The 13,288-nt window shown below is 34.5% G+C and overlaps 3 protein-coding genes across 4 annotated transcripts; 1 reads left to right on the forward strand and 2 right to left on the reverse strand.

Moving 5' to 3' along the window:
• Positions 1-1,097: 1,097 nt before the first annotated feature.
• On the forward strand, positions 1,098-3,123 carry LOC120139798 (dihydrofolate reductase-like). The gene is made up of 5 exons (XM_039154928.1): positions 1,098-1,221; positions 1,479-1,670; positions 1,754-1,795; positions 2,354-2,585; positions 2,732-3,123. The coding sequence occupies exons 1-5, from the start codon at positions 1,099-1,101 to the stop codon at positions 3,064-3,066; spliced, it is 924 nt and encodes a 307-aa protein (XP_039010859.1). The 5' UTR covers position 1,098; the 3' UTR covers positions 3,067-3,123.
• Positions 3,124-4,636: 1,513 nt separating this feature from the next.
• LOC120139799 (ATP synthase subunit O, mitochondrial-like) lies at positions 4,637-7,365 on the reverse strand. Of its 2 annotated transcripts, XM_039154930.1 has the most exons (7): positions 7,275-7,344; positions 7,210-7,244; positions 6,860-6,910; positions 6,417-6,660; positions 5,401-5,513; positions 4,957-5,043; positions 4,637-4,879 (listed from the first exon to the last, which is right to left on the reverse strand). In XM_039154930.1, the coding sequence occupies exons 1-7, from the start codon at positions 7,327-7,329 to the stop codon at positions 4,751-4,753; spliced, it is 714 nt and encodes a 237-aa protein (XP_039010861.1). In that variant the 5' UTR covers positions 7,330-7,344; the 3' UTR covers positions 4,637-4,750. The 2 variants fall into 2 exon arrangements, with proteins under 2 accessions (XP_039010861.1, XP_039010860.1); XM_039154929.1 differs by having other exon boundaries at positions 7,210-7,365.
• A 1,323-nt stretch (positions 7,366-8,688) lies between these two features.
• On the reverse strand, positions 8,689-12,937 carry LOC120139801 (patatin-like phospholipase domain-containing protein 4). The gene is made up of 8 exons (XM_039154932.1): positions 12,849-12,937; positions 12,595-12,768; positions 11,571-11,703; positions 10,697-10,840; positions 10,276-10,348; positions 9,678-9,783; positions 9,504-9,599; positions 8,689-9,083 (listed from the first exon to the last, which is right to left on the reverse strand). Exons 1-8 carry the CDS (start codon positions 12,935-12,937, stop codon positions 9,029-9,031), a joined length of 870 nt encoding a protein of 289 aa, XP_039010863.1. The 3' UTR covers positions 8,689-9,028.
• Positions 12,938-13,288: the final 351 nt, after the last annotated feature.

Raw genomic sequence — 13,288 nt, forward strand, 5'->3', positions numbered from 1 at the left:
CAAGAAGTTAGACGAGCAGGGATAGGCAGCTGGGATAGCATCACTCCTGCAAATATCATATCAGAAGCAACTTAAACAGTAGGTTATTTTGTTATGAAATCAATGTTGGCATGCAATCAAAAGTTTAAGTTGTATATGCTCTGATTATTTTGTGAGCTTTTATATAAACTTAAGTAAATTATTGAATTTCTTAATATAAGTTTAAATTTTCTATTATTTTGTATAAGTATATTGTTTTGAAAAGTCAATGTAACATCTCGGACTCGTATCAGGGTCGGGTACGGGTTGGGGGTATTACAAATATGATTCTTGTTCACGAAAAAAGAAAAATAAAACTTGCATAAAAAACTTAATTAACGAATGATGTTATGTATAGATACTTAATAAAATAGTATTAAAAGATACAATATACACAACTCATCAAAGTGACCCCAGTGGTGAAAAAAGAATGTTTCTTCTTAGAGGTCTTGAGTTATGTTGTTCTCCTTAAAGGTCTTGAGCTCAAGTAATTGCGTCTGTAGAATATGTGTGTTATCAATTGGTTAAGAAAGTTATGATCAGATATATCTTGTAATCACCTTAGACTATTCAAACAAATATAATATAAAATATGATATGTAATCTTTGATTTGATATAATTATATACACATATCTTTAATTTTAGTTAAAGTATAGAGAAAACTTTGATTTCAATTCAATTGTAATAATATTAAAAAAAATAATTATTTTAATTAAAAAATATACTTATTTATATATGTGATAAGTAAACCTAAAATAGTATAACTTGAATAAAACTATGGCTGAAATTAAATTAAAACTAAATTTTGATATATACAATTCTATAAAACCAAACATAAAGTATGATGTTTGACTAAAATAAAAAAGTAAAGAATATGGTTGAGATTTATCCACGTCAGAAATAGAAATAGTTGGTTGAATAAGAAAGGAAATGGCATTTATATTGGCTTGTGATGCACCAACCAAGGCAATGTACATAGCTATACCTAACCAGGGAAGTGTGGTAGGTAGGAATGGTAATGAACAAACCATTACTCTCGCTATAAATAAAAAACCATTAGTAATCAATTACTCATAAAAATGGAAGAACAAAACCAGAAAATGAAGATATTATGCCTCCATGGGTTTAGAACCAGTGGGAAGTTCCTGGAGAAGCAAATCAGCAAGTGGGATCCTTCTCTTTTCCTTCATCACTTTCACTTGGTATGCATGCATGCATTACTACTCATCATTTCCCATAAATAATTGCATGCTCAATTTTTTGATTTCCTTTTTCTTTTGGATTTTTTATAAGTTAAGATGGTGCAACCAAGAATATGAACGGATGCAAGATTTTATGTTAGGAGAGAAAAAATAAATTATCAATAAAAAATATACATAAATTATAAATTTTCAGAGGACGAATATCAGGTCAACCCTCTCGGTTCCCTGATTAGAAAACATGAATGTGAAAAATGCAGGATTATCCAGATGGATTATATGGTGCGGGAGGGAAGTCGGATATAGAGGGGATATTCCCTCCTCCATACTTCGAGTGGTTCCAATTCGACAAGGATTTCACAGAATACACAAACCTTGAGGAATGCATCTCTTACCTGTGTCAATATATCACCCAAAATGGCCCTTTCCATGGATTGCTTGGCTTTTCACAAGTATTCTTCCTTAAACTAACATCCAATTTTTCCAGTTTTGTATTGTATTGAAATCATAACATTAGGTGATGTGCCTGTTGCAGGGTGCAACCCTTTGTGCTCTTCTGTTGGGTTACAAGGCACAGGTAATTTAGGAGTTTTGTTCATTATCAAAAGCTGGAACTCTTTCTATTTGAAGACGGAGTTAAGATTAAATGTTGAGGGTAAAAAAATTATTTATATCAAAAGAACAATAATCTATTAAGTAATTAAATCTAAAAATTGGAAGGGACAAAACCCTTATTTGTCTAATATTTAAATTGAAAAAAAAAGACCTAAAATATTATTATACCAAAAAATTTGGGAGGGACACCAACCCCTCCCAATCCCTAAGTAGTTTCGTCCCTGGTCTATTCTATGACCTTTTAAATGGTGACGATGTAATGCTAGAGCTTGATCCAATTCGATTTGATTCAAATTGATTAGGGAAAATAGGATACATAGTTAGATTAAAATTATAAAGTCTATTTTATTTTATATTGATTAAAAGCAAAACCTAATTTGAGTAAATTTTTATAAGTAGAAAATTTTTTCTCCCGAGATCTTTTCAGGAAAAAAATTCATGTAAAATTTAATTATATTTTATTGTGCAATCATTATGCATACATTTATCTTATATCTTATAAGAGGTTGTGACAAAACAGGGGAAGGTGTTAAAGGAGCATCCACCCTTCAAAATGTTTGTATCTATATCTGGATCGAAATTCAGAGATCCAAGCATATGCGAGGTGGCGTACAAAGACAAAATCGAGGTGAAATCGGTCCACTTCATCGGAGCTAAGGACTGGTTAAGGTTGCCTTCGGAGGAGCTGGCCAATGCCTTCCATGATCCTCTCATCATAAGGCATCCCCAAGGCCACACTGTCCCTCGGTTGGGTACGTACGTCGCGACCGATGCTCACAACTTGTTGCCTTCTTCATTATCAGATTCACTGTGTTGGGATTTCCATTTCCAATTTGTTTTCAATCTTGAAATAAATCTTGGGGTATCTAACACTTGATCGATCTATCTCTGCACGTAGATGAAACATCGACCGAACAATTACACAAGTGGATTGCAGATATTCTGGTTCAAAGCAAGGGAGACATCTGCGATGGAGAGCATGATGAACTGAAAAATGTTGAAGAAACAATGAAGATCGATGATGAAGAGCGAAAACCAATCATCAACAACAACTCAATGGATGCCTCCGAATTCGAGAGAAGCGAAGTGAAAGAGGAGACACCAAAACAGAACATCATCAACCCCTTGATTTTGTCTAGAATCGTTATCGAGTTTAAATTCGGGTGCTATGGTACTCATGTCGGAGATGATGTTTCCATCATACCACTTATGTGCGTGGTAATTATTTGTTAAATGGGCAAGCATTAACCAAACTATGTAATGTTTAATGGTAGAATCAAGTTTTTTTAATAATAGACCAACCGTAAGTGAAACTAAAACCAATCACATAACAAGCAAAATTCAGAAACTCTTCCAAGTTGAATTTTAACTCTTGTTATGAGAAAATCTTATATAAAATAATTTTGTTTGTTTGAACATTTTTATATCTCAATATCTCGATCACGATTTCGATCGGCTAGTGACTCTTTACTCACATCCAACCAATTTCTCGATCTTATTTTTCACTATATATATCACCGTAAACCATCCCCTATACATCAACATTGGTGTGGTGAACAGACCTACAACTAAATGTATCGCCTCACACATTATACATCAATATTGGTGCGTTGAACATGACTGACCTGCAATCAAAAGAATCGGTCAGGACGCAAAAACCCAAATATGCATGTCAAACTCGTCTTTTAGTAGTTCGAATATGTAGAGTTCTTGTAGAGTTCGTCAAGCAATTGGTCTCGTCATTGGTTGTTTTAAAGGGAATACGATCAAATACATGTAAGTTTGGTTTGCGTCTAACATCGAGATCATGATCGAATCCGAAAATCGATTACTCATCTCGTAAAATGAAAATTTTAAAAACACTATAAAAGGGAAAATGATATAATAATAATAATAATAACAACAAAGTATAAATAGAATATAAACATAAATATAGATGTCAAGGGAAACACTTGTCTTGAAAAATTACACTACAAGAAAATATGCTACTAAAAATTACAATGATAAATAAATAAGTAAATAATAATAATAATCAAATATATATATATATATATATATATATATATATATATATATATATATATATACACACACACACACAAAGAAGCCAATAGAATGGTGATGGGAATAATTTGTAAAAAAATGGACAAAATTAAATAGGTTAAAATAGCAAATAAATCATGTTGAAACAAACGGGATTGAAATATATGTAAAGTAGAAGAACCTAAACTGGGTTTATCCCAAATATGACAAACCAGCGCGGCTCAAACATGCACAGTAAACATGTTAGCAGAATGCTAGGAATTTGGAAAAACAAAATTCACAAAGAAGCCCCAAGGCGAAAATTAAATTGAAGAAATAACAAATATTAGGAAAAGGAAAGTCGTTGGGGGAAGCAAATGAGCAATGAAAATTCCAATTTTTAACGGCTTGTGGTGGTATCCTGAGGGAGGTAGATGGCTGATGGGGGCTTTGATTTCATACCCGGTCAAAGATAGGCATAAAAAAGTATCTTTCAGTTGTGTTCATGCAAGACTTTGGACTAAAATCCTACTTTCATCGTTGCAGCGAAAAGAAAATCAATTATTTCGTACCACCTACAATAAGGAAGAGATAAAAGGGTTGGAATCATAAAAAGGTTCTGCATAAAGTACCAAAAAGATAATCTGCAAATTAATTAAGTCATTAACACCGCAGCTTCCGAAAGCATGTTATACATTTGGATTCAAAAACAGTAATCTGAACAGGCAGAGTCAAGTTTAGCTCTTAAGAGCAAAACGCCATACAAATATCAAACAATAAATGCCGAGAAAGTTGCTTTTATTGTGAATGCCATCGCATGTTGTGACAAAGTAGAAGAAAACAGAAAGAAAGAAAGACCACTAATTATTCTTCAGAGAGGTGATTATAACATCCTTCAGATAGAACCAAAGTTGATAGGCTCACGCAGGAACCTCTCCATCTGCCGTGCCCTAGTCTTAATGGACATGTCAAACACCTTTTGTCCAAACTCTACCACAAGCCCACCTAGAATACTAGGGTCGATCTGCCACAATCACAGCATTATATTTACAACGCTATTCACAAAAGAGGGCCGGGGGTAGTAAAAAAAATAATAAATACCTTCTGTTCCAACTTAACCTGCTTCCCCTGCCCAATTATTTCCTGCAAGGTCTCCTTAAGTTCTTTCTCCTCCTGAGGGGGAAGGGGCTGGTACAAAATGACAACCACCAAAATGAAAGACCTCCAAATTCATACCCTTAACACTAGAATCAGCCGAATAGATGCTAGTAAACATGTGACATCGCCAACATCTGGCTTTTATAGGTTAAGAAAAAGAATTTTGCAATCACAAAGACCTCAAGAGATTAACAGTGCATATATAAAATAGACAATTGGACCAAAATTTCAAGTATCTACTTAATTGCTTTTCATTGTTAAGCTGCATTCTTTGCCTTCAAAGGGAGATAAAGAGGATAGATTGATATCTCAGATTTAAGAACACATTTCCTTGAAATGGTGATGAAAGTGGTCTTACAGATAACTAAACTTAAATAGTAGACTTACAATAACACTTGTGACAATTGCTTTGACTTCTCCCCTATGAGCCATGGTCAACTCCACAAATCTCTTTGCAATGCTTTCTATGTGTCTTAGCCTTCCATTCTCAGCCAATATAACTAGCATGGATATATAAAAAAACTTCAGAAAAGCATTTAATCCTTAAAAACAACAAACCAAGAGTAATAAGGAAAACAAAGCCCTTTACAATAAAGATATACAAATGAAGCTGTAGCACAGTCTAACATGCAATGAACAAATTCCTGATGGAAGGCCATAAAGAAATGAATATCATAAAAAGAGAACTGCAGCTACTATGATTTGCAAATTATAGCAGACACAAAAACACTAATTGAAACCAATATATTTGGGCAAAAGGAAAAGGGAATCATATATGGATAAGAAAGAATCTCTTAGACCAAAAAACAACTACAAAATTAACGGCGCAAAAAAGTCTCAACAAGGAAAACAACAAAGAAAACATAAACATGGACGAAAGGAGCTTTTCCATATTTTAGTCTATCCTGAGAAGATCAGACAGCGCATGATTTGGCCAATACACAAAGTAAAAAAGCTTGATAAATAATCAACTAGAACAAAGGAAAAAGGTCAACCACAATATGCCAAGCTAAATATCCTACATAAATAAGTAGCTAGATAACAATATCCAGGTAGATTACTATCATACAATTAATGAACCCTTTGAAACCATGCATGCAACATCATATGCTTTTATATGCCAATGATAACAATCAAGATTTCCTGCATTAGTTAAAGAAGCAAAAGTAGCTACTTGTGACCCATTCTTCCCTGAATATCAAGTATGATGATCACCTTATGTTTTGCATTTCACTTGGACATCAGACACCTATGTTCATAAAGAATGAACAAGGTAGCCTTAGTCTCAATTTCAAAGTTCATCGCAATCACAAAAGGTTGAACTTCAGGAAAGCCAGCACAGCTCTAAATAATTTACATACTTCAGGTAAAAACTTTGTTAATCTATTTTCCAGTTTCCATACCCAAAAAGTTCTTTGTAAAATCTGAAAATTTAGCTTCCCCGCATATTTCATTAATGGCTTTGACTCGTGTCTCTGCAGGTACTGACAGATCCTTGGTGAATTGAGAAAACAATTGGCTGTTTTTTGATGCCTGAACAAGGTCAAGAAGTTCAGACTCAACCTTGTTCAGAGCATTTCCTTTTACTGCTGCAAGGTACAGTGCAGACGCATAGTTTCCAGATCCCCCAAACAAAGCCAAAGGCACCTAAAAACCCAATAACCAACAGACATAGTTAAAACGCATAAAAACTTGACTTAATTCCACCCTGAGCCTTTTACAACCAAGATAAATGGGGCGATGAAATTGTTCAAAAGCATGAACTTACTACGACATGTAAATCAAAACTATGATGAATTCATGAAAAACAACAATCTTTTTAAGCTAAAAGAAACCACCAATGCACCTTAACTTTCTCGTCCTTTTTCGGGGAAGCGGTGGAATAATTCTTCGATAGCTGTAAGAAACACAACAGGAAAATCAGACAGAGTAAACAATAAAACAAACCCGATGAAAACATAATAAAGCTTTGCACTATCCAGTCTAAGCAGTCAATTTGAACATCGTCATTTCATCTCATAATAAAAACATAAAAGAAGTATAAAAACAAAGACAAAGAAGTAAACACAAAAAAAATTATATCGAAAATCAGATCTGGATCATCTCACGCGTGAAAAAAGAAGATGCGATTGAACTATAGGGTATGAAATATAATACACAATAGAGGAAGGTACCAATGAGATTGATGACGATTACCTCGGGGCAGAGTAGAGTTCGATGAACGGTGGATCCGGGAGTGTGAAAAGAGAGGTGATCGGATCTGAAAAACCTGTGAAAGAGCGGGGAAGAGGATCTAATGCGCGCTGCCAACGCCATTTCCGAACACAACCCTAATTCTTGCTTTGGTACTGAAGAATGAAGATGGTTTGTTTTTTCTGGCGTGAGGGAGATTGTATTTGAGCCTGAGGGTGAGATGTTCTTGGGCTGGGCTTCATATCAGTTTCATCTCATTCCAAAAGAAGGAGTCAATTCCTTTTACCGCTCTGGTTATAACGGCTTGGGTTAAATACGTAAAACAAGAAATAGTCAAATTCTTTTGGCTAGATTCAAGCCCAGCCCATATTTGTCCCTCCCTTTCCCATTCACGTGAGTGTTTAAAATTATTCGACTTGAACCAACAATCATTTGGTCTAGTGGGAAGAAGTGTTAGGTCCCTTAATCAAGGTCAAGGGGTTCGAATCCTGGCGTTTTCGAATGGAGCAAATTGGGTTGGGAGGGTCGCCCTCACCTCTGCATTATCGATCTGGATTAGTTGGTCAATAGATCGAATATCAATGATTAATTCAAAAAAATTACTCGACTTGATTTATCTAATTCGTTGACCCAGATAAAAATAATCGTATATTTTTATTTAAAATATCTAAATTCTCAAGTCAAATGCTCCACCCTTTGTTTTCAAGGGTCCCGATTCAGGTCACAGCTTTTAGCTTGTTGGATCGACGAGTACCTGGATACCTATTTTTAATTTTTATTAGATTTTTCATTTTTCAATTATTTTACCCTAACAATCTGAATTATTTCCTAAATTATGTTTTTAATCTCAAAATATTCTAAATTTAATTATATTTCTTTAATTATATATTTTAAATTTTTAAGTTTTATCTTGAACTATATAGTTTGAATTTCCAAATTCTTTATGTGGATTACATATTATGAAATTTTAGGTTTTGTGTTTTATATATCAGCTATTTACAAAACAAGGAGAATGGAACGACAAATGAAATGGATGTGTAGATAATTTGGCTGCAAAATATAAAATCGAACCCTGCATGAATATTGGTTTGAATGCATATTAGCATAAGGAATCTGTCTTCTTCAAGTTTATCAATAATAATTCCATTAACATGTAAATCTCTCTGCTCTCTGCAATGTTCTGACAATAAAATTCAGAAAATCCCACATCCACGGCATTTGAGCTCTTCAAATATCATGGAAATATCAAGAAATAATATTGCTTTATGATATTTTCTTACATGGTATAAATAATAATGTTTGACGGAAAATTCAAACCAAATAGCTTATTCACAAATGAGGAACTAAAAAGAAACTATAATAGCACTGGAATGCTGTAGGACCCCTTTGGTTCATGGAATTATAATAAACGTGTATAGTTGTAATTGGAAAACCTGAACTGGATATACGTAGAGTTAAATGTTGTAAAATTAGAATTACCCTACTTGCTAGGGTAATCGGAGAGTTACCCTGAAATGCTATCCATTAATATTAAGGACCATTCAAGTATTTACTTTGCAGAACCATTCCAACAAGGGACTTTGTTCTGCAACAATGTTCTCCACAGGGTTCAGCTCTCCCCATACAGCTGCATCTAGATATCCAAGCTCAAAAAGTTTATGAAGAATTTCATCATCTGCTGGCTCCAGCGCCCAGTTTAAAAGCTGTAAGTAGTTTGCAACAAGAATTCAGAGGCTTATACCCGAGGAAAACAATTAACTTTTGCAGAGCTATGAGATTACCCGTCTTCCAGTAGCTCTATTTTCAGGATTGCAGTCTGGACTTATCCCAATTCCAGGCAATCCCAACTGACTGGCTGGGAAAGCACAAACTCTGACCTGCAAAATCAAAATCAGCCATAATATCACTATCAGGAGCAAGTTTATGTAATCATTGTTGCCATCGTTGCTTGACAATGGTGGATTATTATACAAGGCTTTCTTTAAGTCTTAACAATAATCAGACAGAATGTGATATGCGAATCTTAGAACAGATTTGACCGAATTCTAGCTTTGTATACTATAGCTACAAAACATTTTAGTAACTTTTGAGAACAAAAATATTATTGCAGTGCTACTCAGAATATCAAAATGCCACTTAACACCCTATCAATTTAATTCAAAACCATTTATGATCAATCATCCTTGTTTCAGCCCTCTATCTGATTGCAAAGTTTATTAAAATCTAATGTACTGGCACAAATAGTTTCCCAGAATTTTCGGAGGCAAATTCAGTTTTAAATAATCACAAGAAAATACCATTTTAGATGCAGAGTTGGGGGAATAAATAATGTCAAACCCCCATCAATGCATAGACGATTCCGAAACATTGTCACTGGGCGAGGAGCAAGATACCTGCAAATATATGTTGTATCAGGTTCAGGCAACTTCATAGCAAGTGGTTCAATTCAGAACTGTGCCTTAACCAATTACCCTGGAATGAAGGAAGATGCAATGACTGCATTGATTAGATCTTCTTTAGAATCAAATTGATCCACCAGTAAACCTCTAGGCCTCCAAAGAATCTGAGTTACAGCAACTGACATAATAGTTGCAAATAAAATAAAAGAAATGTTAGTTGTTCAAAGTGGTGGAGATAAGCAAGTCAAATTCAGACAGCCATGTTATGCAGATTACTTTATAAAGAATGTCATGCACTAAAAGGAGGAAATTCTTGGCATAATGTCTGCATAATGTGTTTGTAGCCACTTTGGTATCTTAAAATGCAACCCTAGACATCAAAAACATCTCTCGAACATTCTGATTAACCAATGCTTTTCGTGTTACCAGTACCACCCCAGTGCCGCCTACCTATCTAGATTTTCCTTATTACCAACTTGATCCAAGCAGCTATCACCATGGTAACCATGATCTAAATGTGTGATTCACAGATCCTGATTGTAGGATAATAACATTATTCTGTCGTATGCTCATGCATGCTTCAAGAAAAATTATTTCTTAGCTCTTTATACTCCCTGTGTAAAGTAATATACATACAGTTTCTAATTTGTTTTCCAGTTACTATACTCACCACGAACCCTCCCATTGGACCTAGTATGAATATCATGAGGCAGAAACTTGTCAAGAACATGTCGGAGAACAGCCTGTTGGCTTTAGAAAAGGACGAGTAACATAAACTTGATGAGAAGCTGATGCAGAAACATGAGTTCTTCAGTGAAATATTAAGCACATGGCCAAAAAAGTAAATGAGATACTAAGCTACTAAAATATCAAAGGTGAAGAAACCAGGATCCTTTAAATGCATTGATGATTAAATATAATCATTAATCTCTGCATCCGTTTGTATTGAGCAAGTAGACCACAAATGTACATGCTTATTATTAATTAGTGACCATCAATCATCCACACTATAAAAATATAAAGTAACTAAATTTATAAAAACATCACGATAAGTGCATTAAAAACAAATACAATCATTGTGCTAGGCATACCCCAAGACGAAAAGCAGTCCCTTTAACCCGGCAATCATGAGCCAGGATTTTAGCTGCTTTTAGGGCTTCATCCATGCTAGCTCCAGAAGCAATCACTGCACATACTATGGCACCAGCAGATGAACCAGCCAATGGTGTGGTTTCCTAAACCAGAGGGGGGGGGGAAACAATATCGGGTATGGCCAGTGTGGTTTATGATGAAATATCACAGCACAGAGTCAGATAAAGAGTTTGCCAGTGTTCTCAATAACTCATAGAGTACTTGCCTAAAACTCATACTTCCAAAGCCCCTTCTAAGGTGAAGATATGCTTAATAGGAACAAGTATTCTGGGTCTGTATCGATGACATGATTACCATTCCCAAGCTGCAAAAACACCAACCAAAAAACCCTTTATTGTCTCCATAATCTCCTCTGGAAACTAGATGGCTAAATTTCGTGGCAAATGCAATTCAACAGTCATTCTAAAGCCGGAGCAGATATATTGTACAATCAAAAAGGGTGTTCATGATCATAGAAGGTGAGTGAAGTCAGATATATGTTCAATATCCAAACTGGACCATGGAAATTCGTTAAGAAAAGAACCAACATTGACAGAATAGTGATTCAGATTGTGTTTCCAATTTGTTACTTGCTAGAAAATATTCGTACCCTCCTTTAACTTTAAAATAGATACCACCAGTGACTGCTTTCACCCCGAAAGAATTTACATGCTAACTTGATATGCTTGCTTATAGCATAAACTTAAAGCTCAAGGAAGCCAAGATTCTTCATTCCACATCAGGGGAAAAATGCAATTATAGAAATCAAACTGAACTGATGAACAATCAAAGAAGCAATTTATGTAAAGTTGAGAAAAAGAGTAAAGATTAAACCTTTATGTAACCCTTTTCAATGAGAAACTGGGCAACTCCAAGATGACAAGGGAACAAAAGACCAGCAGCAGAAAAGCTAAACCCTGGGCTTCTAACTACTCTTCTTTCTTTCTCAGCTTCAATATCCTTTACTCTTTGCCATGGTTTTCAGAACCGGACCGGTTAGACTGTTCACTGATTCAATTGGTCAAACGATCCGACCGGTCGAAGAATCATTATAATTATTTAAAAAATTAAATAAAAATATCAAAAATATTTAATAAAAAATAATTTTTTATATCACAAGTCATATACAAAGCAAGTCATAACATATATAAGTTAAAAACCGTAAAATCAAGTGAAACAAAATTATTCAAATTAACTACAACATAATATTTAAGGTAAAACATATTAAATAATAAATATAATTATATAACTATAATTAAAAAATAAATTTAGGGCTAAAAAATCATAACAAAATGATATTGTTTGGTTTAATTTTTTTTTAAACAATCCCACATGATTAAGAAACATAGAAGAGCATCCCAAAAGTCTAAAGAGTAAAAATATGAGAACAAAACAATCTCACATGACTAAGAATATAGAAAAGCATCCCAACTAACTTCTATAAATAATAGAGGTAATTTGACATTCAAAATCATGAAACCTTTTGGTGAGTATTGAGTGAACTATTCTTTCACTTCAATCGAGCTCGAATTTTAGGCTTCAATCGAGCTTCTAATTTTTTTTTTGAGTTCAAGCCTTTTCGAGTTTAAGTTTTAATATTATATTTCGAGTTGAACTTGATAATTTTTAGCTCGTGAGTTTGAGTCGATTGAGCTTACTTTTAAAGTTTTCAAGTTCGAGTCGAGCTCAGCAATACTCGAGTTCGACTTGGCTCGTTTAACAAACGACGTCGTTTGGTTTAATTTTTTTTAATACAAATAAAATTGACGGTTTTTTCCGATTTTCAGCCGGTCCGATTCGAACGATTCAACGGTTTCGACCGATTCACTAATAACAGTTTAACTGGTGTAGATTGAACCGGACTAGACAGCGATTCCCGATTGAACTGATCGGTTCGGTTTTCAAAACACTGATCTTTGCTCCCATATCTACCTCTGGTTCTATCTCATCCTCCATCACTAACCCAATCTGATCCTTATCGTTGTTTCCACTATTCCCAAGCTCATTCTCACTGATTGTCTTTCTGGGTTTTCTGAAAACAGGGATTTTTGAGCGTGAGTCTTTATAATTCGAACTGCTTTTAATTAATCTGGATGCAATTCCACGAAAAACTCCCCTGTTGCTTCGGCGAAAGACACTTTTTCATTCTTATCTTGTGAGGGTGGGGTTGTGAGGTTATTATTGTTTTTGGAGGAGTTCATGACGATGAAGGAAGCGAAAGCACGGGGGTGTGGAGAAAGGGTGAGATAAGAGCTAGATTTCATAGGAGAAGGGAACGTGTGGAAATGAAGAGAGAAGCCATTGGAGAAACAATGGGAAGAAGAACTGAAACAACTAAAACCTCTGTTTTGGTAGCGTCTTCAAACTCATTCCTATAATACATCCAATTTCATGTTTTTTTCTTTCTTTTTCTTTTAAGTTATCAAAATTTATTTGGTTTGGGTTTTGTTGGGTTATGATTTGGAAACGTTTAAACTGTTGTGTTAGAAGGCGGTTTTTGCCGAATAAAATTTTGTCTTTTTTGTTTAGAATTGTTCACCAAACATTTTTTT

This window comes from Hibiscus syriacus, unplaced genomic scaffold (assembly GCF_006381635.1).
Source record: "Hibiscus syriacus cultivar Baekdansim isolate YM2019G1 unplaced genomic scaffold, ASM638163v2 tig00110775_pilon, whole genome shotgun sequence".
Lineage (NCBI taxonomy): Eukaryota > Viridiplantae > Streptophyta > Magnoliopsida > Malvales > Malvaceae > Hibiscus > Hibiscus syriacus.